The sequence below is a fragment of the Delphinus delphis genome, chromosome 20 (genome assembly GCF_949987515.2).
Source record: "Delphinus delphis chromosome 20, mDelDel1.2, whole genome shotgun sequence".
Taxonomy (NCBI): Eukaryota; Metazoa; Chordata; class Mammalia; order Artiodactyla; family Delphinidae; genus Delphinus; species Delphinus delphis.
In genome coordinates, this window is record NC_082702.1 from 56,653,000 (window position 1) to 56,678,907 (window position 25,908).

The 25,908-nt window shown below is 56.1% G+C and overlaps 1 protein-coding gene across 1 annotated transcript in view; it reads right to left on the reverse strand.

Annotated features, from left to right (window-relative positions):
- Positions 1-5,382: 5,382 nt before the first annotated feature.
- The window catches only part of MTHFSD (methenyltetrahydrofolate synthetase domain containing), a 58,069-nt gene continuing 37,543 nt past the window's right edge, over positions 5,383-25,908 (reverse strand). The window contains exon 8 of the mRNA XM_059999318.1: positions 5,383-6,997. Within this exon, the coding sequence (XP_059855301.1) occupies positions 6,710-6,997 (288 nt within the window). The 3' untranslated portion in view covers positions 5,383-6,709. The remainder of the gene's footprint in view (positions 6,998-25,908) is intronic.

The following is a 25,908-nucleotide window of genomic DNA, read 5'->3' on the forward strand; positions in this document are numbered from 1 at the left end:
CCGGGCCGTGCCCGTGTACACCGACCTCAACACTAGCTCTGGGCGTGCTCTCCCCTCGACGCTGCCCTTGCGTCCTTCCCCTGCCCAGAAGCAGGCTTGCTTGTGGGGAGAATCATGCGTATGCAAGCAGCAGCCTATGGTTGGCAGACACACCAGAAAGACGGCAATTCTGGTCCTGACACTGTGGACCAACCTCTCAGTCGCACGCGCTGTGTGGGACACCGCCCACGGGCGAGAATTACATTCTCCCTCGTTTAGACACATGTCATCCGGACCTTTACCGCAGCAGCCGAGCCCACACCCGAGAACACATCTTCCATCCTCTCCTCCCCGCTCCACGCTCCAGTTTTGCTTTCCGAGCAAATGAAATGGGACAGTTTCTTGCTACAACTGCCACTACCTCAGTGCAGGTGAGGGTCTTTGAACAGCTACTGCTGGTTGGTGGTGGCCCCGAAAAAGAAATGTCCGTGTCGTAACCTCTGAAACCTGGGAAGGTGACCTCAATTGGAGAAAGGGTCTTTGCATGTGTGGGTTAAGAATCTTGAGATGGGGACTTCCCTGGTGGCGCAGTGGTTAAGAATCCGCCTGCCAAAGCAGGGGACACAGGTTTGAGCCCTGGTCCAGGAAGATCCCACATGCCGCAGAGCAACTGAGCCCGTGCGCCACAACCACCGAAGCCTGCGCTCTAGAGCCCATGCTCCGCAACAAGAGAAGGCACCGCAATGAGAAGCCCGCGCACCGCAACAGAGTAGCCCCTGCTCGCCGCAACTAGAGAAAGCCTGTGCACAGCAACGAAGACCCAACGTGGCCAAAAATAAATAAATAAATAAATTTATTTTTAAAAAGAAAGAAAAAAAGAAACCATCTTAAGATGAGATCACCGTGGATTTGGGTAGGCCCTAAATCCTGTGACAGTGTCCTTATGAGAGACAAAAGTGTCCTTATAGAAGACAGAGAGGAGAGCGGAGGCCATGTGTGGACGGAGGCAGGGACTTGGCCATCAGCCAGAAGCCAAGGACGCCTGAAGCCACCAGGATCCGGAAGAGGCGGGGTGGGCCCTCCGTCCCCTAGAGCCTTTGGAGGGAGCACGGCCCGCCGACACCCTGATTGCAGACTTCTGGCCTTCGCTAGAATAATTTCTGTTGTTTTACATCATCCTGTTTGTAGTCATTTGTTTCAGGGCCCACAGGACACTCAGACACTGTGGCTACCACTTTTCTCAGCCGCCTCGGAGGTCTCGTCTCCTTTCTGCTGAGGATGTGTGGTTCCATGTAAAAAGCATGGGGTGAGCGACCCAGGGTCATTGCTCCCAGCCCCAAAGTTCTCAGACCCTGCTTCAACTGCATCTACCAGCCCGCACCGCATGGGCGTCGACCCTGAGAACCCTGGTCCCCCGCCAGGTGGGCTCTTCACTCTTCCCTGGCTTGCCCTCGGGTGTGGGCAGGGAGCCCCGCTACCTGGGCTCAGGTGACCCCACAGCCTGCCTCGGGGGTCTTGCCTCTTGAAGTGTAAGAGCGGTGATTAGAACGCAGGAAACGCAGCCTCCCGACCATCAGGGCGCCGCAGACCCCAAGGGCCTGTTTTGGAAGTGGAAGCCTTTCTCTTTGCACTCCTACCGTGACATGCTAATCCTTCCTGGGGTGAACTGCTGCCTCTCGCGGAAGGGCACAAGGGGTCAGATTTAACACACATTCAGTTCCAAGTCACATAAAGCTGCTACGAGAGACCCCAGCACAGTGGCTGCAACAAACAGAGCTTTCCTGCCCCATGCTCACACGCTTGAAAAAGAAGTCCATGCGAGACAGCTCAGGGCGGCAGGTGGTGTGGAACTCGCAGGGCTCTCGGACCAGGCCCCTTACGCCTCTGCTCTGCGCCCCTTTGCACACCAATCTCTGTGTCGCAAGAAGGCCGATGAAGCTGAGGACGCAGTGACAGCTTACCCTGCACCTGCATTTCACATATCCTGCTCCTTTAATCCTCATAACCCCCCCGAGTTGGCCCCGTTTTATAAAGGGGAAAACAGGCACAGGGTGGGGGTGGCATAACTTGCCCACAGTCACACAACTAGTAAGTGGTGAAGCAGGGGTTTGCACCCAGTCTGTCTCCAGCATCTGAGCTCTTGACTACGATGTGAACCAAATGAATCACCCCGCTGTATATCTTGGCTGGGCTCCTTAGAAAGCTTCCCTTCCCTTACAAAAGCGAAGTGTCTTTTCCACTTGCCCCCTTCTTTCTTCTTTGGGATGTGGGAGGAAGGATGTGATGTTTGAGCTATGGCAGCCATCTTATAACCATGAGGTGAGAAGGCAAGCACCAACGTGCAGAAGACGGCAGAGCACAAGGATGGAGAAATCTGGGTCCTCAGTGACAGAGGACAGCACTGAGACACCACATCTGACCTGGCCCACCCACCAGCAGATGCTTCATGTGAGAAACGTACATGTCCTCATTGCTGAAGCCAGTTTTTCTGTGACGTACAGCCAAGTGCATCCTAAATGGAGTGACAGTGTGTGTGGGCTGTGGGGAAGAAGGGGGTTAGCTCATGGAAGGGCATGTCAGGAATTTAAGGAAGAGCAAACAACAAGGCCTTGGGAAGGGACAACCTAGGGCCGTACTGGGGACAATCAAGATGCTTCCTCCAGTGAAGACTCAACTCCCGAAACCCGTGTTCTAACCTTGAGTGCAGCAGAGTCGCCTGGAGGGCCTGTTATGATACAGAGCTGCAGAGTCAGTCGGTTGGGCTCTGGGCGTGGCTTGCTGTTTCCGAGCTGTGTGACTCTCTGAGCCTGTTTCCTCTCGACAAAAATGAGGATGAATGAAACACAAGGCTCTTAGCGCAGTGCCACAGTGCTACACGGTGACAGCCCAGTAAAACTGGGTGGCTATTTCTGAGGGTTTGTTTGCGGCCTAACAGACCCAGCTGTCCAGCACTAGGTTGTCCAGACTGGCCATTAGGGGCCCTGTGAGGATAAAGACTTAGTGTCACGGGAATGAGGTGCAGTCCCAAGACGGGCAGTCTGCTGCCATCAAAGGATTATGAGAACTCCACTCCACCGCCACGTGTGCCCTTCCAGGGACCTCTGCCCTGGGACCGCCCGTGTTGGCTGTGGGCAAAGACGGCACTTGTTTTCATAGCTACCTGATTCCAACACCTGATTTTTTAAAAAAATATTTGCCCACCCAAAATACGGCTCTGATGGAAAATACACCTAACCCTTACGTTTTACAAACATAAATTCATTTTAGAAGCTGATGCCCTAACATAAAAATAAATCTGATACCTTAACCTAGACGGAATGATCGCAAATCAAATGCACCATGATACGGAGCTATTTTTACAACATGTGTCTTTATGCAGGGTCATCAGATTCAGAGAGAGGGAGAAAACGTGTTTCCAGGTGGAGAACCCTCTGCCCCAAGCGTCCAGCCTTTCTCTCCTTCATCCAGCTTTCGCTGAGAACAGAAGTTAAATGTGCTTTTCCTTTTGACGTTAAGATACTTTTGTGGGTCTCGACCTTCCAGACATGAACCTTCTGGGACCTCTGTCCTTGGTTTCTGCTTCTCCTGCTTCTGCCTGTGAGAACGCAATGCAGAGCAGAGGGCCACAGGGTCAACCGGGGGCCGTGGAGGGCACTGGAGTGGAGTGGGCTTCCGCATCTTTAGTCTTTTTTTCCAGTGTAACAGACCATCCTGAAAGGCAGCGGCCTAAGACAACAGTCATTTATTCAGTAGGCGACCTGGGCTAAGGGCTCAGCAGGGACGGTTACTGGGCTGCAGGACCCACTTCCAAGATGGCGCAGCCCCCCACGTGGCGGAGAGCGCGGCCAGGGCTATGGGCCGGGGGACCTTGGGTCCTCTCCATGTGGGGCTCTCACAGGCTGCCTGCGCTTCCTCAGAGCACGGTGGTTGAGTTCCAGGAACGAGTGTCCCAAAGCCTTGGAAATCACATCCCCTCCCTTCTGCTGTCCCCTTCTGGTCGGGGTGGTCACAGAGCCTGCCCAGAATCAAAGGGACACGCTCCAACTCTACCCTTGATGGGAGGAGGGCGGCAAGGTCTAGAGGAGCGTGTGGAATGCGAGAGATTGTGACGCGTGTCTCTGGGACCTGCAATCTGCCCATGAATCAAAGAGACCTGGGTTCAAAGCCCAGACAAGTCCTGTCTTCACTGTGTGGCCTTGGGCAAGCTCCTTAACTTCTCTGAGCTTCAGTTTCCCCAAATGTAAAATGGGGTCATTCTGACTCAAGTTGGGAAAATTAAAAGAAGAGCCTGGTGCGCTATGGACTTAGAATATGTTGGCGCCCTTTTCTGTCTCCCTATTGGTGATGTTCATAATTATACCCAGAAACAGCTTTAGAAACTGGTGAACAGCTATGTAATCATTAGTTTTACTGCAAGTCCATTTCAGGAACCTAACAGGACCCAGTAGAGAGCAAGCAGGAAAGAATCGTCAGGGGTCTCTGACGAGTCCCCGTCATTCTGACCCAATACAAAGAGTTCCTGTGTCTTGCTCCATCAAGCCATGCTCCTGGGGTATCCTGCTTGGGTGGCCTGGCCTGGTCTTCAAGGCAAGAAGACAGGCCCTCAGCATCCTGTTAGCACCACTTCTGACTCTTAACAGTAACAGTCATTTCCTTGGAATTTTCTGAAACCTTCCCACCTTCAGGCCAGACTGCAGACAAGAGGCCTGTGGGGGAATTCCAGGAGCGCTGGTGAGTTTTCAAAGGCACAGATGCTGTTTGCTCCACACAGAAGGGCCAACCGCTGGAGGTTCCGACTGGCGTGCCCCGAGACTCAGGGACAGATGGGCTCACAAGCAGTAGAGTCCTGCCTGGAGGGTGGGAGCTCCTGGTTGCGGGGAGACAGCGCAGCCCTCGAACCCGGCTTGCACCCTGAGCCAGTTGGGGAGCGGCTGGCGTGGCTGCCTGGGGACCGAGTGCGCCGGGAGAGTTTCTCGGAAAAGGCCCCACTCCCTTCCCACGAAACGGGCAGACCCCCAAACTCCACAGGCGTTGCCACACCCATGACTCTGTCTAGAGGCTGAGCCCTGTCTGCATGCTGGAGGGACGGTTTACCCTTTCTGTTTCACACACAAAGAAAATTTCTGTTTACTCTAGCCACATTGTTTGTTGTTTAAAGGAATGAAATAATTAAAACAAGAGGAACCCTCTGTAGGCTTGGATTTTTTCTTTACAAGCATAGAAAATGTATAGATAACATCATTTTTTTTAACAATACAATGTAATGAATTTAATTCACTGCTCAATGATTTATAAATATCTTTTATTTAACAAGTACACATATATACAAACAATTAGATACTTAAATCTGTATGAGTTTCCTGGGACTGCCATAACAAAGTACCACTAACTGGGGGTCTTAAAACAACAGAAATGGATTCCCTCACAGTTCCAGAGGCAGGAGTCCAGGTGTGCATAGGGTCGGTCTGCTTGGGAGGAAGCATCCCAGGCCTCTCCCCCCAGCCGTGGTGTTACCAGTGATCCTTGGCATATAGACGCCTCACTCCAGTCTCTGCCTCTGTCGTCGTCACGTGGCCTCTCCCTGTGTCTCTCTGTGTCCTGCTCTGCGTGGTGTTCTCCGGTCTGTGTGTCTTTCTCTATCTTTTTTAAAACAAAACCGTCTTTGCCCATCTTTGTCTAAGCTGGATAAACGACCAAGACAACAGGCGTGAATCTGCTCCGCTGTGCCGTCTCCAGCAGGTCTGAGCTACCATCACTAAGCAGTGGTTCTCCGTACTTCCGGCGAGCACTCAGCATCGTAACTGCGCCCCTCTCTCCCTGTCCTGTTTTTGGGGGCTGCCCTTGGGGAAGGCGAGTGGCAGCCATCCGTGCAGTGAGTCCACCTTCCTGCATATTTTTGAGGATGTAAACACCCAGGGAGGTAAGTAACTTGCCCAAGGTCACGGTCAGTGGGGGAGCGGGGATTTGAACCCTCGTATTATAGCTCCAGAGGCGGAGCTCACGCTCACGGCACTACACTGTCTCCGCCCTGGCCCTAAGGGTCATTTGCTTCAAATCTGTTCATGCTGCCGTGAGCAGCTTCATTGCACGGTTTCAGTGCTGCACGGCGGCCTACCACACGCACATACCGCTGTGGTCCAGTCTGTTCCCCTAGAGAGGGACACCTAGGTCACCCCCAGTTCCAGGTTCCCCAAGCCCCACGCTGACGAACAGCCTAAGTGCTCCACGCTGGACAAACGTCAGAGTTAGTTTATGCCCACGCTGGTGCTGAACTGCGGGATCTGGGTTGGGGGTAAAGTGTGGGCCGTTTCTACAGAGGAGTCTGATTTACAGAGGAGGGCGTGCCCTTGGGAGCCCAAGCCAGAGGCAGGAGCCGGGGACCAAATTCAGCACAGCTCCCCAGCCGCCGGTCAGGACGCAGGCCACAGGGGTCTGGACTCTCACTCGCTCTCCGCTCACATCCAGGGGCCCCGAGATGGCCGACCTTTAATGTGGAGGCTGAGGTCAAGGCGAGAAGGGCCCTGAGGGGATCCTTAAGTCCTGGTGCACTCTGAGCACACGATCCACTCCCCACAGCGACCGGAGCGGTCCTGCTCGAGTGCCGATCAACCCGCCATTCACTCATGAGCTCCAAAGGTGGTCCCCAACAACGTCACCAGCCTGGAGGTGCAGGACAGTCCTCCATCCAGAAATGGACCTTATTTCCCTCTCTGGAGCCTGGCTGGGCCTCTCACTGCTCTGGCCGATAGGATGATGGTCTGGGACATCTGAGCCCAGGTCCTAAAAAGGCTGGAAGCCTCTCCTTCCCTCCTCTTGGAATCCAGGCACCTATCATTAGAAGCTGGACCTCATGGTGAGGCCACAGGGAGGAGAACTGAGGTACTCTGACCCAAAGTTTCAGCTGGGCTCCCAGCACCGGCTGGGAGAGAGGCCAGCTCGGTCGTGCAGCCCAGGTGATGCCCTGGAGCATCACAGGGCGGAAGAACTGCCCGGCTGAGCCCAGTCCATCCACAGAATCCTGAGAAAGAAGAAAACGGTTATTGTTTTAAGCCACTACATTTAGGATGGTCTCTTACGCGTTAAGAGACGTGGAAACAATATCCACTAGAAATGCACACATACATCCACCAAAAGGCACATCCCAGACATTCACAACAGCCCTATGGGTGATGGACGCAAACTGGAACCAAGTCCGTGACGTCCCTCAACAGCAGCAGGAATACACAGCCTGGGTCCGACCACACGATGGGTTGCCGCGTAGCAATGGAGGTGAAGGAGCTGTGCACGGCTCCCTGCAACAACCTGGGTGAGTGCAGACACACGACGCGGAGTGAAGACACCGGGTCGAAGGAGCACGGCCCCTATGATCCATTTGTACAGGGTTCGCGCAAGGCAGGACTCTCTCTGCTGCTCTGTTCCACGGAGCGCATACACCGCGGTGTCCCAGGCACCCCTGAGGGAGGAGAGCAGCCTGGTCACCTCCCACAGGCCCCGCCTCCCGACTCCATGACGCTGGGGTAAGGATTTCAACACAGGAATCTGGGGGACAGGGACTTTCAGTGCATTGCAGGGTGGCAGTGACCGGCAGGGGGCACAAGGGACTCCTGGGGGATGGGCTGCTGGGTCTTGATCTGCACGCTGCTTGCAGGGTGCGTTGCCTTTGAGAAAACTCATCGGGCCGATCTGTGGACTTCTCTGTACAGAGGTTATATTTCAATACAAAGTTTACTTGAAAAATGTAAATCAGACTTTTCTCGGGTAATCTGCTGCACAGCAAATTATGCCAAAACGCAGTGGCTTTATTATTTTTCCCCGTGTCTGTGGGTGGGGAACCCGAGCGGGGCTGGGCTGGAATGGCTCTAGCTAGGCTCTCTCATGTGGTCGAGGTGCCGTGGGGGCCGGGCGGGGTCGTCTGCAGGCTCCTCATTCACATGTCTGGCCCCTGGGCTGGGAGCCTGGAACAGTGGGGGCTGGAGTCGAGGGGGCTCCGGGCCCTCTGATCTTCATGTGGCCTCTTCACGTGGCCTCTCCAGCACGGGGCTTCTGAGGAGCCGACCCCCTTCAAGGCCATTCCAGGTTCAAGGCGTGTGTCCCGAGAGAGGCAGACAAAAGTTGCCCCCTTGCTCCCCTGGCCCTGGACATCACACACCTCACTTCCACCACATCCTATTGTTCACGCAGCCTCAAAGTCCCACCCAGGTTCCAGAGAGGGGCATACAGACCTTCCATCCCTTCTGGGAGAAGAGGCGTCGAAGAATTTGCAGATGTGTTTTAAAACCACCCACAGATCAAGCCATTTTCTTTGCCAAAAACCTTCAACAGTCGACCATCACATTTAGGATAAAATCTACTTTCTGTGTCCCACCAGACGGGCAGGATCACCTGGCCGCTGCCCACCTTTCCCCACTCTTTTTCTACTTTCTCAGCCTTCTCTGCTTTCTACTCCCCCCAGCCCCAGGCACCCTGGCCTCCTGGTGGATCCCAGAAGTCCGCCCACTGCCGCCACCTCAGGGCCTTTGCACACGCTGACTACTGTCTGTCCCACTCCCTGTCATCAGGCCTCGGCTCACTTCAGCTGAGCCCTCCTTTCCCATCACTCCACCGCACTCCTGGTTTTACTCCTTCACTGCACTTCGCTCCATCTGAAATTAGCTTTTCTGCTGATGTGTCATTTCTTGTTGCTAACGGCCTGCCAAGCAGAATGGAAGCTCCTTGTTCACCACCACGGCAATGCCTGGTGCCTGGTAAATATCCCCTGAATGAATACGTGGGTGGATAGTGGACGGAGTGATGATACAGAACTAGCGTGGGCTTTGATGATGGACAGGGAGACAGACGCCAACACCTCCAGCGGATCACAGGCAGCTGGACTAGTGCTCGGCCAGTGCTACGAACAGAGCCCTCTCTGGACCCAGAGGGAGGGAGGGACTTGTGTTGCTGCAGGTGATTGGCTGGCTCCCAGCATCCACTCCCCTTTTCACACGTATCTTCCTGGTCCAGAAAATAAAGAACTACATTTCCCATACTCCCTTGTAGCCCAAGGGCTGGCTGGGAATGAGATACAGCCAATGAGATGCAGCCAGAGGCAGAAGGAAGGCAGCCTGGAGCAGATCCGGCTCCTGCTGGGCTCTGCAGGTGTGGCAGTGTCCCAGCCTCCAGTCACCCACCCTGAGGGGGCAGGAGGCAATGGGCGGTGACTTCCTGATCCTGGATGGCAGGCATAGCTGTTCTTGAATTCGGCAGAACCAGTGGCAACCTCCTGCCAGGTAGCTCTTGGCAGGTCAGCTCTGGAGGGCCCACTAAAACCTATGGCCTGTAGGAGTTACAGGCCACCTGATCATTTTGGAAGCCCCGAAGCCCCTGTGTTAAGTCCCAGTCTGTATAAAACACTTGGAGGGTATCATTTTATCACCTGCCGTGGCTGGGATGTCTGAACACATGGAGAGGGCGTGACGATGCAATAGCCAGTCACCGCATTACAGACAGCTCAGCAGATCCCAGGACGACCTGAGAAAAACAGGAGACTGCAGCCCACCACCTAGAAACTCCGCCACAAGACTGAGAAGCACCCAGATATTTGGAATGTCCAGGTGGCTCCCCGGACTGTTCACCTTCCTACCCATGTGTTTACTACAAGACCTGGTTGACCGGCTGCTCCGATGATTATGTACAACAGCAACTACGAAACTCTTTAGTTCTGCTACATGACATGGTTTAAAAGAAGAAGGCCAGGGGGCTTCCCTGGTGGCGCAGTGGTTGAGAGTCCGCCTGCCGATGCAGGGGACACGGGTTCGTGCCCCAGTCCGGGAAGATCCCACATGCTGCGGAGCGGCTGGGCCCGTGAGCCATGGCCGCTGAGCCTGTGTGTCCGGAGCCTGTGCTCCGCAACCGGAGGGGCCGCAGCAGTGAGAGGCCCGCGTACCGCAAAAAAAAAAAAAAAAAAAAAAAAAAAACATGCTCCAGATGCCTCACAGACACTAAGACGCAAATAAGAACATCCGCGGACGCACTCAGCAATTTTTAGAACTTCAGGAGCGATTCTAGGGTGGTCCGAATTCAAACATGTTCAGAATGCTATTTATTTTCTGGCCATTTATTTTAATACCTACCCACACCAGGCCCCAAACTCCTGCACCACCGCCTACAGCTCCTAACCCTGCATCTTGGGGTCAGTGTCGGTGGTGATGAGTGGACAGCCAGGACCCCTGGGAATGAGGCTCTGGTGCAGGATGCTGTGCTGGCCCCTGGCTCTACTGCTCAGAACTCTGTGGGTGGACAAGCCAGGCCTTCTCTGGCCCTCCATGACCCCATCTGCAGGATGGGAACGGTGATCTCCAAGTCTCTCTCACAAGGCTGTTTGGGGACTACATGAGATCATAGAACACGGTGCCTGCATGGTGCCTGATGCACAGGAAGTGTCCTGGGACCATGGTCCTGGTTTCCTGAGATGAAGGCTCCCCTGGCCGGTGTCGGTCTCCCTACACGTCAGCTGCTGAAACCAGTGCTAACCCGAGAGAGCACACCAAAACGTGATCCCGACGGGAAAACGTCGTCTGCTTAGCCTAATCCTTCCGGATCTTCTGCTATCTCCTCCGCCGCTTGAGCGAGCCTGACACAGGCAGGCATTCAATCTCACTCTCACAGGGAAAGAAAGCATAGAAACACCCTTTTTGAACAGAAAGAACTTAGTTTGTGCAGGAACTGCCGTTTCAAAGGCCTGGAGAGCACAACTGGAGGACTGGATGTTGTAGGTCGGGCTCTCCACCGGAGCAGCCGGCTCGCCGGACAGTAAACACGCTTCTAATGAAATAAACGCTGTTGGGCAGCAGAGTCTCCGCTGTGAGTGGCAGGCGGGCGCTGTGCTTCCAAGAGCGTGTCAGGCTGAGGGCATTCGTCGTCTCGGAGGGAGACCCTCCCAGCGACACGACCTGAATGGCAGCGCGGAGCCCAGCCCTGTGCGCTGAGCCTGTCTCCAAGGCAACCGCAGCCTGTCTAAGGCACTGACTCAGGACCCACCTGAGGCCAATGACTATGTGTGGACACATCCGCGGGTGCATTTATGCCTTTACCACCCGCGTCATTCTTTGCCGTCTCTGCCCTGTGGAGTTCCTGGGTAATACAGTGAGCAGAGCTGTGAGGGACAGCACGGCACCAGCACTGCCATCCAGCACTTCCCTCTCGGAACTGCAAACACCTCTGGAATCGGCCATGATTCGTAAAGATGGAGAGCGTTGGTGCCCTCCCCTTTCCAGGACGGAAGTCCAGGAGGACCCCCAGGACTCCCTGCAATCTCATGTCAGACAGGCCGCCTGGGAGAAGGGGGCTGGCTGAGCTGACAGGACAGCACCAGGACGGTGAGGGTCTGCCCTAAGGAGGCAGAGTAGGGGATCTGTTTGTTGCACGTGTGTGTGCTCATCAGGAAGGTCTGGGGGACCTGCTCTTGCCCCAACACAACCCACATCTAATATCTGGCAGGCACTCTCAGAATCTCTGGGCAGGACGTCCATGGGGAGGGATGGGGAGTTTGGTGTGCTGCCCAGCCTGGAGGCCGGGGAAGTTGGGCCTTGGCCAGCAGGGGAGAGGGGCCACGGCCACTTTCCTCTAGGCCACACCTGCCCGGCCTGGGAAGGGGGCCCAGCAGCCTCACAATTAATCTGCCTCCTCGGAAGCCTCGGGCAAACATTTAGACTGGGGACTCCCTTGTCTCATCTGTCCAAATATTTGTAGCCCGTGGGTCACTTGGTCATTTCCTGAGAGGCTAAATGTGGGGTGGTTTTGACCCACACAATCTCCGTCTCCCGTGCACTGCAGGGGCCAACTTGAGCATCTCCAGCGTATACAGAAGCTTCTGGTTCCAACCAGGGCCACCCTGACATCCCGGATTGGGGGGTGGGGGGGGCAGGAAGTGAGATAATGTTTGAGCATCTTCCCTCCTGTAAAGCTCTGCACTGGATATAGCAGCATCTCAGCTACTGTTGGCAACTCTGGTCAGGCAGCATTCAAAGATGAGGACCCCAGGGCCTGGACATGGAAAATAAGCTACTCAAGCCAGTGGGCACAGCTGGTGATGGTCTGGGCTTCATTCAAACTGGGTTCCGTCCAACCCTGGACTCCAAGTCTCCCCCAGCCTTACATAAGTGCTTTCATAATGCATCCCAGCAGCCTATAAAGTTGCTTTTCATCAGCATCCTCATGATTCTTCTCTCGGCCATCACTTGCTAAACTGCCCCCTGGGTCAGATTTAATTCTCCTGAGCCGCTAGAGAGAAGGCATGACTTCTCCCCCATTTTACAGATGAGGCTACTGAGGCGCAGAGAAGTCAGGTAAGCCACCTAAGGCTGCACAGGAGAAACAGAATCACTCTAGAAGCCACATGTTCCGACCCCACCAAGCTCCAGACCATTCCATGGGCACCTTCGATGTTGCTGTGCGGCGGCTCGGGGCACCCTGAGGCCGTGCCTTTCTGGCCCCAGGGAGCCAGTGGCAGGCCTGCGGCAGGGGCGCGCAGGTGAAGGCGGGGAGGGCCTGCGAGCACAGCTTGTCCCGCCTGGGGTCGCCTAGAAGCCGGAGCCTGTACTTAGTTCTCTCTGGTAAATAACAGCTCCGGTTTCTGCTCAAAGGATTCATTCCCAGAACACAATAATGTTCATCTCCCCCTCGCTAACCCGTAGTTTACGCCTAAATATACGCCGTAATGAGCCCCTGGCCTGATAGCGTCGTTAAGGAGACATTTGACCTCGGGTTTAATTGCAGGATGGAATAAATGGCTGGGACGTGCAGAAGGGGCCCCCGCCAGCTCGCAGGCAAGTTCAGGGCTCTGCTTCTGGCATCCGCCAGTCCCGGAGAAAGTGGTGCGTCGGAGAAAGGGGCTCCCCCGGCGCCTGAGACGCAAAGGAGGGTGAAGGCTCCGGAGCCCAGTGCGGCCATGCGGTCCCTGGCCAGGGCCGCCCTGGAACCCTTGGGTGTGGGTGGATTCCGGCGGCTGCTGACCCTGGAGAGCGGCCCTCTTGCGACTAACTCCCTCTTTCCGCCTGCACCCTGCTTTCCAAAGTCGCCTAGAAAAAAGCCACTCCTACCCTCCCACCACCGCCCCCCTCCCCCTTGGCAGAATGCAAGGCCGGTTTGCTGGGCGTTAGGCTTGGGACAAGAGTCACCACCGATCGCCACAGACTAGACACCGGTTTCAAGTGTCCCCGGCACATGCCTCTGTATCTGTCCTGGCTGGTGAGGGCGAGGGGAGAGACGGGACCCGGGAACGAGGGCGCCCTGGCACCTGCTGAAGGCTATCGAAAGAAAGAAACTCGAGCAGGCAGACGACTTGGTGATGCGACCCGGAGCTGGGCTGCAAGTCAGGAGGGGCTCCGCGAAGCAACCTGCCTGTGGGCGATGGGCCGGTGCTTCTGCATGAAAAAACGTGGCTTGTGACCTCCACGCCCCGGAGGGAGGAGCGGGGGCAGATTCCGGCCTGTGGTAGTGCAGGGTGCACCCAGTCGTGCCTCTTGGATTTTTCTCTCCGCTGCTCAATGTCAAGGCTACAAAAGCCATCAAGGGAGTGTCAGCTGAATGGAGGGCTCTGACAAATGACAACTGCTTGAAAGAAGGGAGTGTCGATAACTGTGACTTGCGCCCAATTTATTCGATCTTGGTGGTTCTTATTTGAGAGGGAGTGTGTAAGGGACTCTGCACAGCACTGAAAGCTATGGGCTGCTTTTCCACACACCTAGTTTTGCACCTCCCACCCCAAGATCCTTTGGTCTTGAGTTAAGATCCGCACCCCCCACCAGCTCGACCTAAGACCCGGGAAGTACACCAGGGTCTGCCCCTTCCCTTGAGGAAGCCTCTATCTGCACATCTCTAAGGGCCAAGTAATCATCTCCCTATTTTTCTCTTCCTGAAAGAGTTTTGTTTCTTCGGCTCCCACGACTTCTTTACTGCTAGGGTGCCAGGCGGATTGCTGGGTCGGGGTGAGCCTGGCCTCCAGAGCCTATCTGAGTGTTGTCTGTGGACTTTGTAGCACCTGGGAAGCAGAGGTTCAGAACCAGGGAAAGTGGCTCCTGGATGCTGCTGGGAGCTCCCGCCTACCAGGCTGGAAGCCCAGGCGTGGTGTTCTCTAGGCCACTGCCTGGCATCTGCAGCGGCCCAGCACCCTGCACACAGGACTGGGAGTGGGCTGAACTGGTCCCCAAAGGTAGGAGCACAGCATCTCCACAAGTAGAGCGTGGTGGAGAGCTGCGGGGATCTACTGGGAAACTAGACTCTCCCAGCCCAATGTCCTCTAGGAGATTAGACAAGGCCTTGAGTTCTCCATTTGGTTACACAGTTGCCAGTCTCCCGATGCACGGTGTTTGGAGAGGGGCTGGGGGTGTTTCCAAGAGGACGCGCGCGGCTGTGATCCCCAAGGGGTGCAGAGCCCACATCAGTCCCGCTGCCCTGGTCCACCGCACCTGGCCTCGGCCATGGCCGCCGCTGCCCGCTGCCCCCCGAGCAGTGGAATCCCTCCTGATGGCTGCGGGTCGGGGGATCTCTCCAGCGGGGTCCTGCTTTTCCTACTCCAGTTTTCATTCAGCTAAAGAAAAGGAGGCGAAAGCCAGCACATGCCGTCCTCTGAGGCAACGGAAGAAAAGTGGGCAGTGGGTGTTGAAAAAGAGAGGAGAAAAACTCTCTTGGGATGGGGGAACTGGGGTGGCCTTTGGAAAGCCAACTGCTTCTCCCCAGAAAAAAAAAAAAAAAAATCCCGGCCAGGAAACAAACGTCAAAGCCTGGGGTAATTATATTATTTGAAAAGAAAAGAGACAAGGGAAAGGCTGGTGGCAGAGGGAGGCTGGAGGCTGCGTTTACCCCCTGACTGTCGCAGAGGAACTGTCTGGGTGCTCTTAGAAACGGGCGTCGAAGAACTTAAATTAGGGTTTTTCTTACCCAGAAACCTAATTGTGCTACTGCGGACGGCGGGGGCGGGGGGGGGGGGGGATGATAACAAAGAGAGTCCCGATTTTGCACCGTGGGGGGAGGAGACATGACAATTTCATCCAGTTAGAAGAAAGAGGACGGGGTCCTGCTAAGAGTCCGAGCGGCCCAGGGCGCACGCCCTTTGATTGGACCTGGGATGCGAGCACCGCGAGGCCCCGGCGGCTGAAGCTCCATCGGCGGGCTGTTTGTAATTCCATCCCTTTTTTCATTAACATAAACACCACTTGAACAAAAATATACACGGCCACCTACTTTGCCGGGAAAGACGGCCCAGCGCCCACCGGCCCGCGCTCGCCCGCCGACCGGGACCCCTGCCCTCGCGGCGCGCCGGGGGCGCCCGGGTCCGCGCCATCCACGCGGCGCGCGGGGCCCAGGCGGAGGCCGCCTTTGGGTGGCTTTGAAGCTTGGGGCCTCCCGGATCTCGGGCCGGCCCCCCACAGTTCAGCCTGTCATCCCGGCTGGCCGCCACCAGAGTCCCGACGGAGGTGCTGAGTTGTCAATGTAAATTCCTAGTTAAGCCACTTGTTGATAAAGCCTCGGGGCAAATTGGTTGCTCTTTACCTGCCCAGCCCCCGCCCTCGCCCTCGCCCCCGCCCTCGCCCGCAAGGCCCTAATTTCAGGAGGAGGTGGTCGCCGGCGGCGGCCTCGCAGCGAGCTAATTGAATTGGAACCCGCACGGCCTCCATTCAGCTGGACGCCTGGAGGGGTGGACGAAGGAGCCGGGGGCGGGGGTGGAGGTGGGCCTACCGCCTGGGACTTCTGGCCTGGGGTGGGCTCCTGGTGAAGGAAGAGCAATAACATGGGGTAGTCTCTGCCGTCAGCGTAAACGGTCGCGGTGACCATCTGGCGGCTCTCCTGGTGCTCTGGCCTCCCGCGTCCGCGTCCACGCAGTCCTCGCCCCTCCGCTCCCCACGTCCGCGTGTGCAAGCTGTCCTTGCGCCAGCGGGGTCTCCTCCCGCGCGCCCCGCCCCAAATCAGAGCTCACCGAGAATCAGCCCGGAGTCGTGGGTCTGAGCTTCGCTCTCTTCCACCCCGCTCTGTGCGCCCATTTCGGGCCCCGCACCCGCACGAATTAAAATTCGACAGGGTCTTGGAGACGGCAAGGGGAAACCTCCCCGACTGGTCCAGGCCCCGGCTCCAGTCTCCGTCTCTGCGGGCACAGGCAGGTCAAGAACAGAGCCACTTCCCCGTATAATTCAGGCCCCAAACAACGTAGTTGGAATTGTCCAAGGAGTAGACCTTTGATGTTTTTTTCCTGTTACCTAACGTTACCACATAATTTTTGGTCTCCGCTATTTCCCATTACCCGTATAGACACGTCCCAAGCAACTATACACTATAGACACGTCCCAAGCAATTATGCACTATAGACACGTCCCAAGCAACTATACACTATAGACACGTCCCAAGCAATTATGCACTTTAAGTGCATTTCCCGGTTTTGCAGGAAAAAAAGGAAAAGAAAAAAAAAAACACTTCGAGGTACCCCAGTTTCATGAGCCTTAGAGTCTGACCCGGGCGTCTCACTCTCTAGCGGCACCCTAGGTAGTATCCGCAGTCCAGCGCGGACACCCTTCTCATCCGCCCCTCTCCCTTCGTGCGCCCAGTGCCCGCGGTATCCGAAACTGGGCAGTCCCCACCACGGTCAAAGGGAGGCGACGGGGCCCGGAGACGCGCGCGTGCTTGGCTTCCAGAAGGCACCTCTCCACGAGCGCGAGTCCCGGGCGCGCCCCGGTGCCCCAGCCCCCGGCCTCTCCGCTTAGACGCCCGCAGGAGAAGGCTGAATCCTCCCCCTCGGCTCCCACCCAGGCAGGGCCAAGCGAGCGAGAAAAGGGAGCTCACCGACCCCACCTCCCAAGACCCTACCCCAGCCCGAGAGTTTTCGGATTTGCAATTCCAGCGTCCCGCGCTCGGGCGCACGCCCCCTCCCCGGGGATGGTCGAGGTAAAATAAACACCGTATTCAAGCAAGCAGAACCCATCATTAGCCCAAACCACGGTTAAAATAATTGCTTCGTCGCAGAACGAGAGCGGCAGTAACCAGCCGGGACTGCCTGGGACGCTCCCGCCGCCGCCGCCGCCGCCGCCGGGGCCTCGGTGGACGCGGAGCCACGTCGCAGCCGGGGCGGCCCCGACCCCGAGGGGTGACGTGCGCGACGCGGAGCCCCGTGGGCCCGGGTCCGCACGGAGGGAAACGCGTTCTCGGCTTCCTGCGCGAGTGAGAGCGCCGTCTCGGCCGAACGCCAGCCTTCCACAGTTATTTTCTGGGAGGTGACTAGACAGTGCTCGAATCAGATTCGCAAAGCCAGAGTGAGTCTCGGCTGCTTAAAAAGGAGAGAGAGAGAAAGAAGTTAGGGCAGGTAGGCGGCGGTGAAGGGCAGGCAGCCGGCCTGAAGCTACGTTCTTCAGAAAACGCTGCTTTGCAAGGAACGCGGAGAAAACGTGGAGGCGATGGCGAAGGGGGTGTTAGGATACTCATTAGCGGTCTCTTAAAAAGGGCAAATCTGACTCCTAATGAGTTAGTTTTCATGGCGAGTTAAATAGGTCTTCGCCCAATTTAGGGGTGGGGTGGGAATGACCTCGTGGAAGCTTTGCCTGCAGCTGCCACGTGGACCTAACTGATTCTCAAACTTTGACAGGAAAAAGGGAGGTGGGAGGAGAACGGAGATAGAAAGATCGATTTTGACCTTGGGAATATAACAAAATGTTTAAAATATTTTGAGGTTTACACTTTTTAAGATAGCGGGTCTTCCCATGTCAGGGCTATAGAGACGTTTTGCATGTAATTGATTTCTAATTATTAAGAAAAGTACCCAGGATAAAAATTAATTGGTGCTGGAGTACAGAAATGAAGTGCTTAAATGCAAACCGAGTGCCCCAAGGAAATTAGTTTTAAAAACGAACCCATGCTAGGACCTGTGTGTGATCAAATCGTTCCCAGATTTGGTGTCTCTCGAGCATTGAGAAAACATGTTTCAAAATAAAAGAACCAGAAAGTGTGAGTGACTACTTCATCTTTGCACCTCTGTTTGATTTTTAAATTCGACGGGGCAGGTAGCTGCCGGTAGGAAGGTGAGCATTGACGGAGATGCAAAAATAAGTACAGCCTAAAGGGACACAGCACATTTTATTTTACTTATTTATTTTTTAATTTTTGTTGTGATACGCGGGCCTCTCACTGTTGTGGCCTCTCCCGTTGCGGAGCACAGGCTCCGGACGCACAGGCTCAGCGGCCATGGCTCACGGGCCCAGCCGCTCCGCGGCATGTGGGATCTTCCCAGGCCGGGGCACGAACCCGCATCGCCTGCATCGGCAGGCGGACTCTCAACCACTGCGCCACCAGGGAAGCCCCTAGACACAGCACATTTTAAAAGGCAAGGAGTGGTGCTGGGGCAGCTCTGCAGTTGTCCCAGGTTGAGACCTACTGCCTGGGCTGGTCAGGACCGCCACCGCCAAGGGATCCCACTGGAGGTCTGCTCCTGGGGGGACGGGGACCCCAACGGTCCCCAAGGAGCTCAGCCGCGGCGCTCCAATGTCTGCCTTTCCCCAAGTCCTCCTGCCCCAATGTAAGTCCACAAAAAGAGTGGCCCTGAAGACTTACCCTGAACACCCTGCGGGAGGGCAGTCGAGGGTCTCAATAAGCCCCCACTCCCAGCAAAACAGACGCCCTGGAGGAGTGCAGATGTCCAGGCCAGGCCCCGCCGCTCTCCGTCCCTGGCGTTTCTCAGAAACTGGGCGGCTGGGGAGCAGTGCCAGGAAGCGGGTGGGATCGGGTTGGGGCGGGTGTGGTGGAAGTGATTCGGAGCCCCCTTGCCCCACGCGGGGGTTACAGGGCAGAGCCCCAAAGGCTGGAGACTACTGTTCTGTTATTACGCAGGGTGGAAAGCTGGGGCAGGGGGACGTGAAGCAGAGCCTCCGGGTCAGGAGCCAACGGTCTCCCCTCTCCTTCCTGGAGTTGCCAATGGCAGCCCGGAGTTGGGACCCCACAGGTGCCCTCGGAAGGAGGAGAGAAGTGTCTTAAAGCAAAGCCACGTTTACGGAGCCCTCGCCGTTTGCCTCTTGCTCTCGGGTCTGCGAAATGGGCTCAGCACTGCAGCTCCTTAGCCCGGTGCTGGTACACAGCAGGCGCTCAATGGTTCTCTAAAGTAACGCTGTTCTTATTTAGTCTTCACAGCGGCCCGAGGGCGGGGATATCTTTATTTTCACCATCACGCAAATGAGAAGAGGGGCTCAGAGAGGTCACTAAGCTGCGCAGAGGCCGCACAGCAGCCGGGGCAGAAAGGTGGGATTCTAACCCAGGCCTTTGGCTGCCGGGCCCCTGCTCCAGAGGCCACCCCAAGCGGGATGGGAGCCCTCAGTGGGCTCTGTTGTCTGCAGAGGGTGACCCGGGACCACGCCTGGCGGGTGGAGGGGCGGGGTGCGCCCCTGAGACTTCACCACCCTCCCGTGTGGCAGCAAGTTGGCTCTGAGCTGTCAGAGGGCCAGAGGAGGCTCCCCTCCAACCCAACCTGATGCTCTGCTCTGTGAAGTAGGTGCCAGGATTTTGAGCTATGTTCTCTTCCACGCCACCTAGGGGTGAGGGCAAACCAGAGTGCCCAGGGGAGGGGACTTGCCCCAAGTCTCGGGTGAGCTGATTCCCCTATTTGAGTTCACTCCACCAAAGCTTGGTCCTGTCAAGCTAAGCCCCACAGGATCTCAGCCCCAGCACCCCAAACACCAGGGATGAGGGAACACCCCCAATAACAACAACCAGGCTAAGAATTATTCACAATTTGCTAACTACCCAGAAGGAGCTACTGTCAATGTTCTCGTTCTGCAGATGAGGAGACCAAGGCACAGAGAGGTAAGGCCACCAGCCCTGGGTCACACAACAATGGAAGCCAAGTCTCAGTACAGTCTTATTTATTTGTTTAAGAAGTTTGCCCTGGTTCGCATTTATATCCCCCTGCCTTAGCCCCCTCCTGGACCGTGCTCAGAGCTCTTCTGCCTTTCTCCTCTGGCTCTCAGGCCGCTCCATGGATGGGTACTGACTTTCTCCCCATTTTAAGATAAGGAAAAACAAAGGCACCCAGAGATTAAATCATTTGCAAAGGCTCTCCTGGTTCCTCGCTGCGCCTGGCCGCCTCCTCTGGCTTTCCTCCCACATGGCCCCAGGGACACTGACAAGGGCCTCACAGGGACCCTTCCCGACTCTCTTGGGAAAGCCCCACCCCAGGGCTAAGTGGGCTGAGGTCTGGGACCTGCTCCTCGGAAAACTGGACACAGAAGAACTTCCATGTCAGAGTGGCCACTGCCCGCCCAATGCTGGAGCCCCAGAGAGAGGTGTCCAGTCACCTGGGGCTGTGCCTTCAGACACACACACACACACACACACACACACACACACACACACACACACACCTCTGTCTCTTTCTGTCTCTCCTTCCCTCTTACACACACTCCTTTCCACTCTGGAGCTCCCTGCCCACCTCCTCCCCAAGCAGACCGCGGGGATCCCTCCCTGTGTGCCTCTGGGTGAGTTGGTTTTCTCTCTATCACCCCAGGCTTTGTGGGAGTCCCTGCTTCTCTCACAATCCGCGTCAGTCTCCTGGGGCTTCGCCCTCTGCCTGTTTGACCCAGGCATCTCTGGGTTCTGGTGACCAGATACCTTGGGGTCTCTCTGGGGTGGAGGAGGGTCTCCGTGTCTCCTGGACACCTGTGCCTCTGTTCTGCGTCCACAGGGCACTCTACTCAGCTCTGACTGCCCGGGAGCTGTGTCGCCTTCCCCGTGTCACACACACAGCTGGCTCTCCGATCGTGCACAAGACAGACCGGGGAGGCTGTGCAAGCCGGCACGCCCACGTGCAAATCCTCCCGGGGGTCCCTGGGGCAGCCCGGAAACGACCCGGCTGGGACAAAAGGGCCCAAACCCAACCTGGGGTGCGGGGGAGGCGTGGAAAGAGCACGTCCGTCACCTCCATTTCCTCAGCAAACCCGGGGCTCTGGGCCGCGCTCAGGCAGGTGAAGTCCCTCTTCCCGCAGGCACTCTGGGCTGCGCGGATTCTGTTTTCTCCCTAGAGATAACACTTGTTTTCGTATTTCCCACACCCTCTAAGTGGACATAGAGCATCACAAGCTATCAGGGAGACCAACAGGCACATTTTGGGTGCGCACGCTGCCAGGATTCTGGGGGCAAATTGCTGCTTCTGATTAAGGACCCAATCCGAGCACACTCCCGCCCCGTCCCTACTTAGCCTGGCCCTCATTTCCTCATCTCACCCTCTTCTAAACCCCCTGATCCCCGAAGGTGGTGTGTGTTGTTTTATCTCCCCCTTGAACCTGAGAAATAGAAAATATCTTTTGGTTTTTTTTTTTGGAAACTCACTCATTTTCATCGTCTCTCTCTACACTATCCGCTCCCCTTGCCCCCAGAGGAGTTATTTCCACGGGGCGCCCCCCCGCAGTAAGTGTTGAGGACCAGTCGCTTTCTCTCAGCCGTACCTCTTGGGAGATGCCTCTTTTTCTCCCTCCGTGTGGGTCCTTTGCTCAGAAACAAGATCTGGGACCCACTCCCTCCCTCACACCCCCCCCATGATGGAGTGAACGTCTTCTCGACATCTTTTTGAGAGCAGCTGTCCAGGCACCGGGGATAAAGACACATCGGAGGCTTTGGAGCGTGCCCCCGCGGGAAGGAGGGCTGCAGCCAGGCCAGGCACCGGGGAGGGAGCCCCAGGACACGCAGCGTCCCCGGAGCGCTCCCTGTTCCTTAGAGCAGTATGCACTGCTAATGCCAGAAAACTCCCAAAAATCTCGAGGGGAAGAGGGCTGTAAATTCCTGGGCTGCAATGTTGTCAAATATTTCATTGAAGAACGTCATGGAAAATGCGTGCTTTTGGGTAAAAGGCCAAGTGGAGGGGCAATCGCAGGGCTGCAGCAGCACAAAGACGAGGCTCTTTTTTTTTTTTTTTTTGGACCAAAATATGAACCTCTCCCTAATGTACAGCTGACAGGAGAGATGAACCGCCAGGACCTGGGTCAGGGATAACCCTTGCCTCAGCTGCTCCCCAAGCATGGCCCTAGTGGTCCCCACAGGTGCCGTTTCGGAGCCGCATCTGTGTCGAGCAGGGTGTGGCCGGGCCAGTGAAGCCAGAGGGTAGGGCTCTCTCTCCTCCCCACTGTGGGGTAGCCCCAGGAACACTCTAAGGGGCCCCAGAATCTGACTTGCCATTGACAAGAGGAGACAACAGGACTGCCTTAGTTTAGAGCTTGGCTGGCAGCAACGGGCACAAGCAGGGACAGCACCCCGAGGTGTGGGTGTGCAGCACAGAGCAGGAGCCTCCCCAATGGCCTTCTGAGGGCGCTGGGGCTCCCCAGGACTTGGGGTCCCTTCTAGTGCTCATTCTGCCCACGTTCCTTGTCTCTGCGTCTTTTCTGTGCTGGCTGCAGACAGAGGCTTACACGGTTCTGAGCTCACAGCCTCTCAAAGACCCGCACAGAAGGTAAATCGTCCCCACGTCCCCACACCATGCCATGCCGACGAGGACAGCCCTCCCTTCCCGGCACGACACAGGGCAGGAAAGTTGCTCTGTCACTACAAAAACAGAGTAGGAGAATCACTCACTTCCCTGGGACCTGAGATCAGAACAGAACCTGCCTCCCAGGGTTATGGTGGGGGTTACTGAGCGAGTGGTGGCCTTGAGGTGCCTAGCGAGGGCACAAGGTCAGGCCTCCATGACCGTCGGATGTGTGAGCTCTGTACTTGTATTATTGCATGCTTGGCTGCGTGCAGACCTCCTGACGGTGTTCTACTCACGCCACCATGCTCCACTGCAAACGCACTGCCTGACGCTCGGGCAGACACAGCGTCACAGCGCAGACCCCTCTCCTTGCGAAACGCTGCCCGGGTGCGCACAGGCACCGCGCCGTACTTTACGATGTGCGTGTGAAACCACTATATCATGTCCAATACAACCCATTATATCACGCACACACCTTACAACAGTCCACGTAGTTCTATATCATATGGTCCGCAGAGCCTACAGTATTCTGTCCAGAATACGTGATGCTGTACACACCCCAGCGTGCGTAACCTGCTACATACTACACACACTTTAGAATATTTGGTGTACAGGACACTTCTTATTGCCCTCAAATATTCTGCACACACAACGTGTCATATTATTCACATCTTAAAACATTCATTACGCATGAAGCCACTATGCGGTACCCACACCCTAATAATGTTCAGCACAGGAAACAGTTACATTTGCACACCTTGTGCTATTCCGTGCACACAGGCCTTGCATTGTACACCCACCTGACACGATCACACTTACGGGGCACTACCCGGTGCCTCTCTAGTTCTATAGTTCCTGCTCTCTGGACAATATTCTGCACATTGGCACGCGCGATACGTGTGCACCTCCAGAGTCTGCAGAGAAATACCCCACTTACTCTGTGCACAGATCGCCCTGTAACTGGGGAGAGGGTGCCCTCTCCTCCTGACTCTGACGCTTCTCCCCACAGTCTCCTGTCCCCAGGGCCGCATTTTCACCACAAACCTCCCACCCCTGATCCCCCACCGACGTCCGCAAGCCAAGAGGCTTCCTTTACTGCCAAACGCCCACCTTGGTCTGGGGCCCGGCCCGCGCTACCTTCTGTCGCCTTTGGACGTCGCCGGGGAAGGGGTTCGAGGGAGCGGGGACGAGGGAGGTGCGGGCCGGCGCTAATGCAGAGCAGGGCGGCTGCCCTCGCGGTGGGTGGTCGGCGGCCGCCCCCGCCCCCGCCCGCGCCCGCGCTGCCGGCCCGGGCACAATCCGAGCTGGATCTGGTTCCCTGCTCGGGTTACGGCGCGCTCTCGGCCCGGGCGGCTTCACTTAAGCAATTAGCCAGTAAAAATACCTTGGGTTCGGGGAGTGGGAGACATGGCAGGCGTGTCTGTTTTTACACCCCCCTCCCCATTTTGGGGTTCCTGGGGCCGGCGCTGGAGCGCAGATTGGATTTGGGATGGGTGGGTGTTCTTGATAGATCTCTGCGCTAAGAGCAGAGAGCTGCCCGAATCCCTGTCTGCGTTTTCTCCGACAGTCCCTGGAGCTGGGCCCCTGGGGGTTTTGTTTGTTTCTGTCTGTTTGGAGAGCCTGTCTTTCTCTGCACAGTCTTGTCCAATCCTCCCAACAGCCCTAAGAAATAGACGCCATTATTCGTCCCATTTTTTAGATGAAGACACTAAGTTACAGCGTGGGGATTACAGCTAACAACACTGTATCATATACTTAAACGTTGCTAAGAGAGATCTTTTACGTTCTCACTCCCCCCCAAAAAAAGAAAAGAAAGAAATGGTAACTACGTGATGGGATGGTGTCATTTTGCAACATATAAATGTATCAAATCAACACTCTGCACACCTGAAACATACCCGATGAGTTAATTGTATCTCAATAAAGCTGGGGAAAAAAATCACCCAATAAATCCCACCCTCCCACTCCCTGCCAAAAAAAGACAAGGAACAAATGCATAAATGGCTTATGCAACATCACTACATAGTGGAGGCTGGACTCAAATTCGGACCACGGTTGTGAGTCTGCACGTAGACAGTCTCTGCCCTGTGCTCCGGAGGCTTAACCCCGGTCCTGCTCAGACCTGGATTTGTGTCCTGCCTCTGCAGCGTGACCTAGGACGTGGGGCAATGTCACTGAGCCCATCTGTAAAGGGAGGGATAATATTGACCTGGTAGGGTCATCTGTGAAGGTTAAGCAAGTATCCTTGGGGTGTTTAACCACAGTCCTGGCTTCGTGGATGGGAGGCTGGGGATTCACGGGTGGGCTCCAGGCATTTGGCAAAACCTTGAAAATCACTCTACAAATGTCGCAGGTATCTTTCCTCTGGAAGGGGTGGGCGTAGGGTTTTAGTTTTCAACAGTTTATCAAAGGGATTCACAGCCCAGAGAAACATCAAGAACATCTGAGAGGCGTTTATAAGTCTTAGCTCAATACCGGGTGCATGGCCAGCAATCGATAAATCCTATTATCGTCATGTGTGTGTGGCGGTGGTTATTATTTTATCACCGTCAGTTCTCCAGTGGGTCTCAGGGCCCTTGAGCCTGGAAAGCCAGGGGTAGGGGGCAACAGAAGCATCTCTAGACACCCCTCTCTCTCCACTCTCGGCCTGTAACGAGGCATCTGGGAGGGTAAAATTCGATGACAGTCAGCCCCTGAAGGCGGAGCAAACCACAGAGAGATGCTCCGCTCGGCAGCGCTGGCTGACCCAGGCCAGGGCCTCGGTTTCTCCATCCCCCAAAGACAGGATCAGGAGCGACCTCTCAGGGCATCTTAAGAGGCGAGAGCTTAGTCTCCGGCCACCTGGGAAAGCCCTCCTTGCCATGGCTGTGGCTCTTTCCAGAACTGGGGGCGGGGGGGACCTCCAAATCACACAGCTGGAACTCATTCCCCTCCACTTTACCTCCTGCCCCAGTGGAGATGCGGGGTTGGGGGAGAGCCTCTGTCTGCCGCATTCCTGAGGCTCGGAGGCCGTTCAGCCTCTCCCTGGGCACAGCAACTGCTGGCCTTCCCCGGCAAAGTCTATTCTACTGTTAGACCTCGGGGTAAGTGGAGGCCAGGCGGGGCCCTGACTCCACACTTCCTCCCAGGAAGGCCGGAGCTTTCCCACCCCAAAACACACAGGAGCCTGCAAAGGGAGCCGCTGAGAAACAGTGATGGGCAGGAGTGAGGGAAACTGATCTGTGGGTTAGCTGAAGACGGAATCTGTAGCCCTCTCCCAACTAGAGAGGGCCTAAGAGGGAAGGGGGCTACTGGAAAAAGGGGCCCCAACTTCATGCTCTATAGAGCCCCCTCATTTTGGAGCGTCCTGTCAGTGGGGGAGGAGCGAGAGAAAGGGAGGGGTTACTATCACTTTCTGGGAGCCTCGGGGCTTTGCGTTGCACCCCTCGCTGCCTTGGGAGTGGGGCAACCTCCCCCAATAGCCTCTC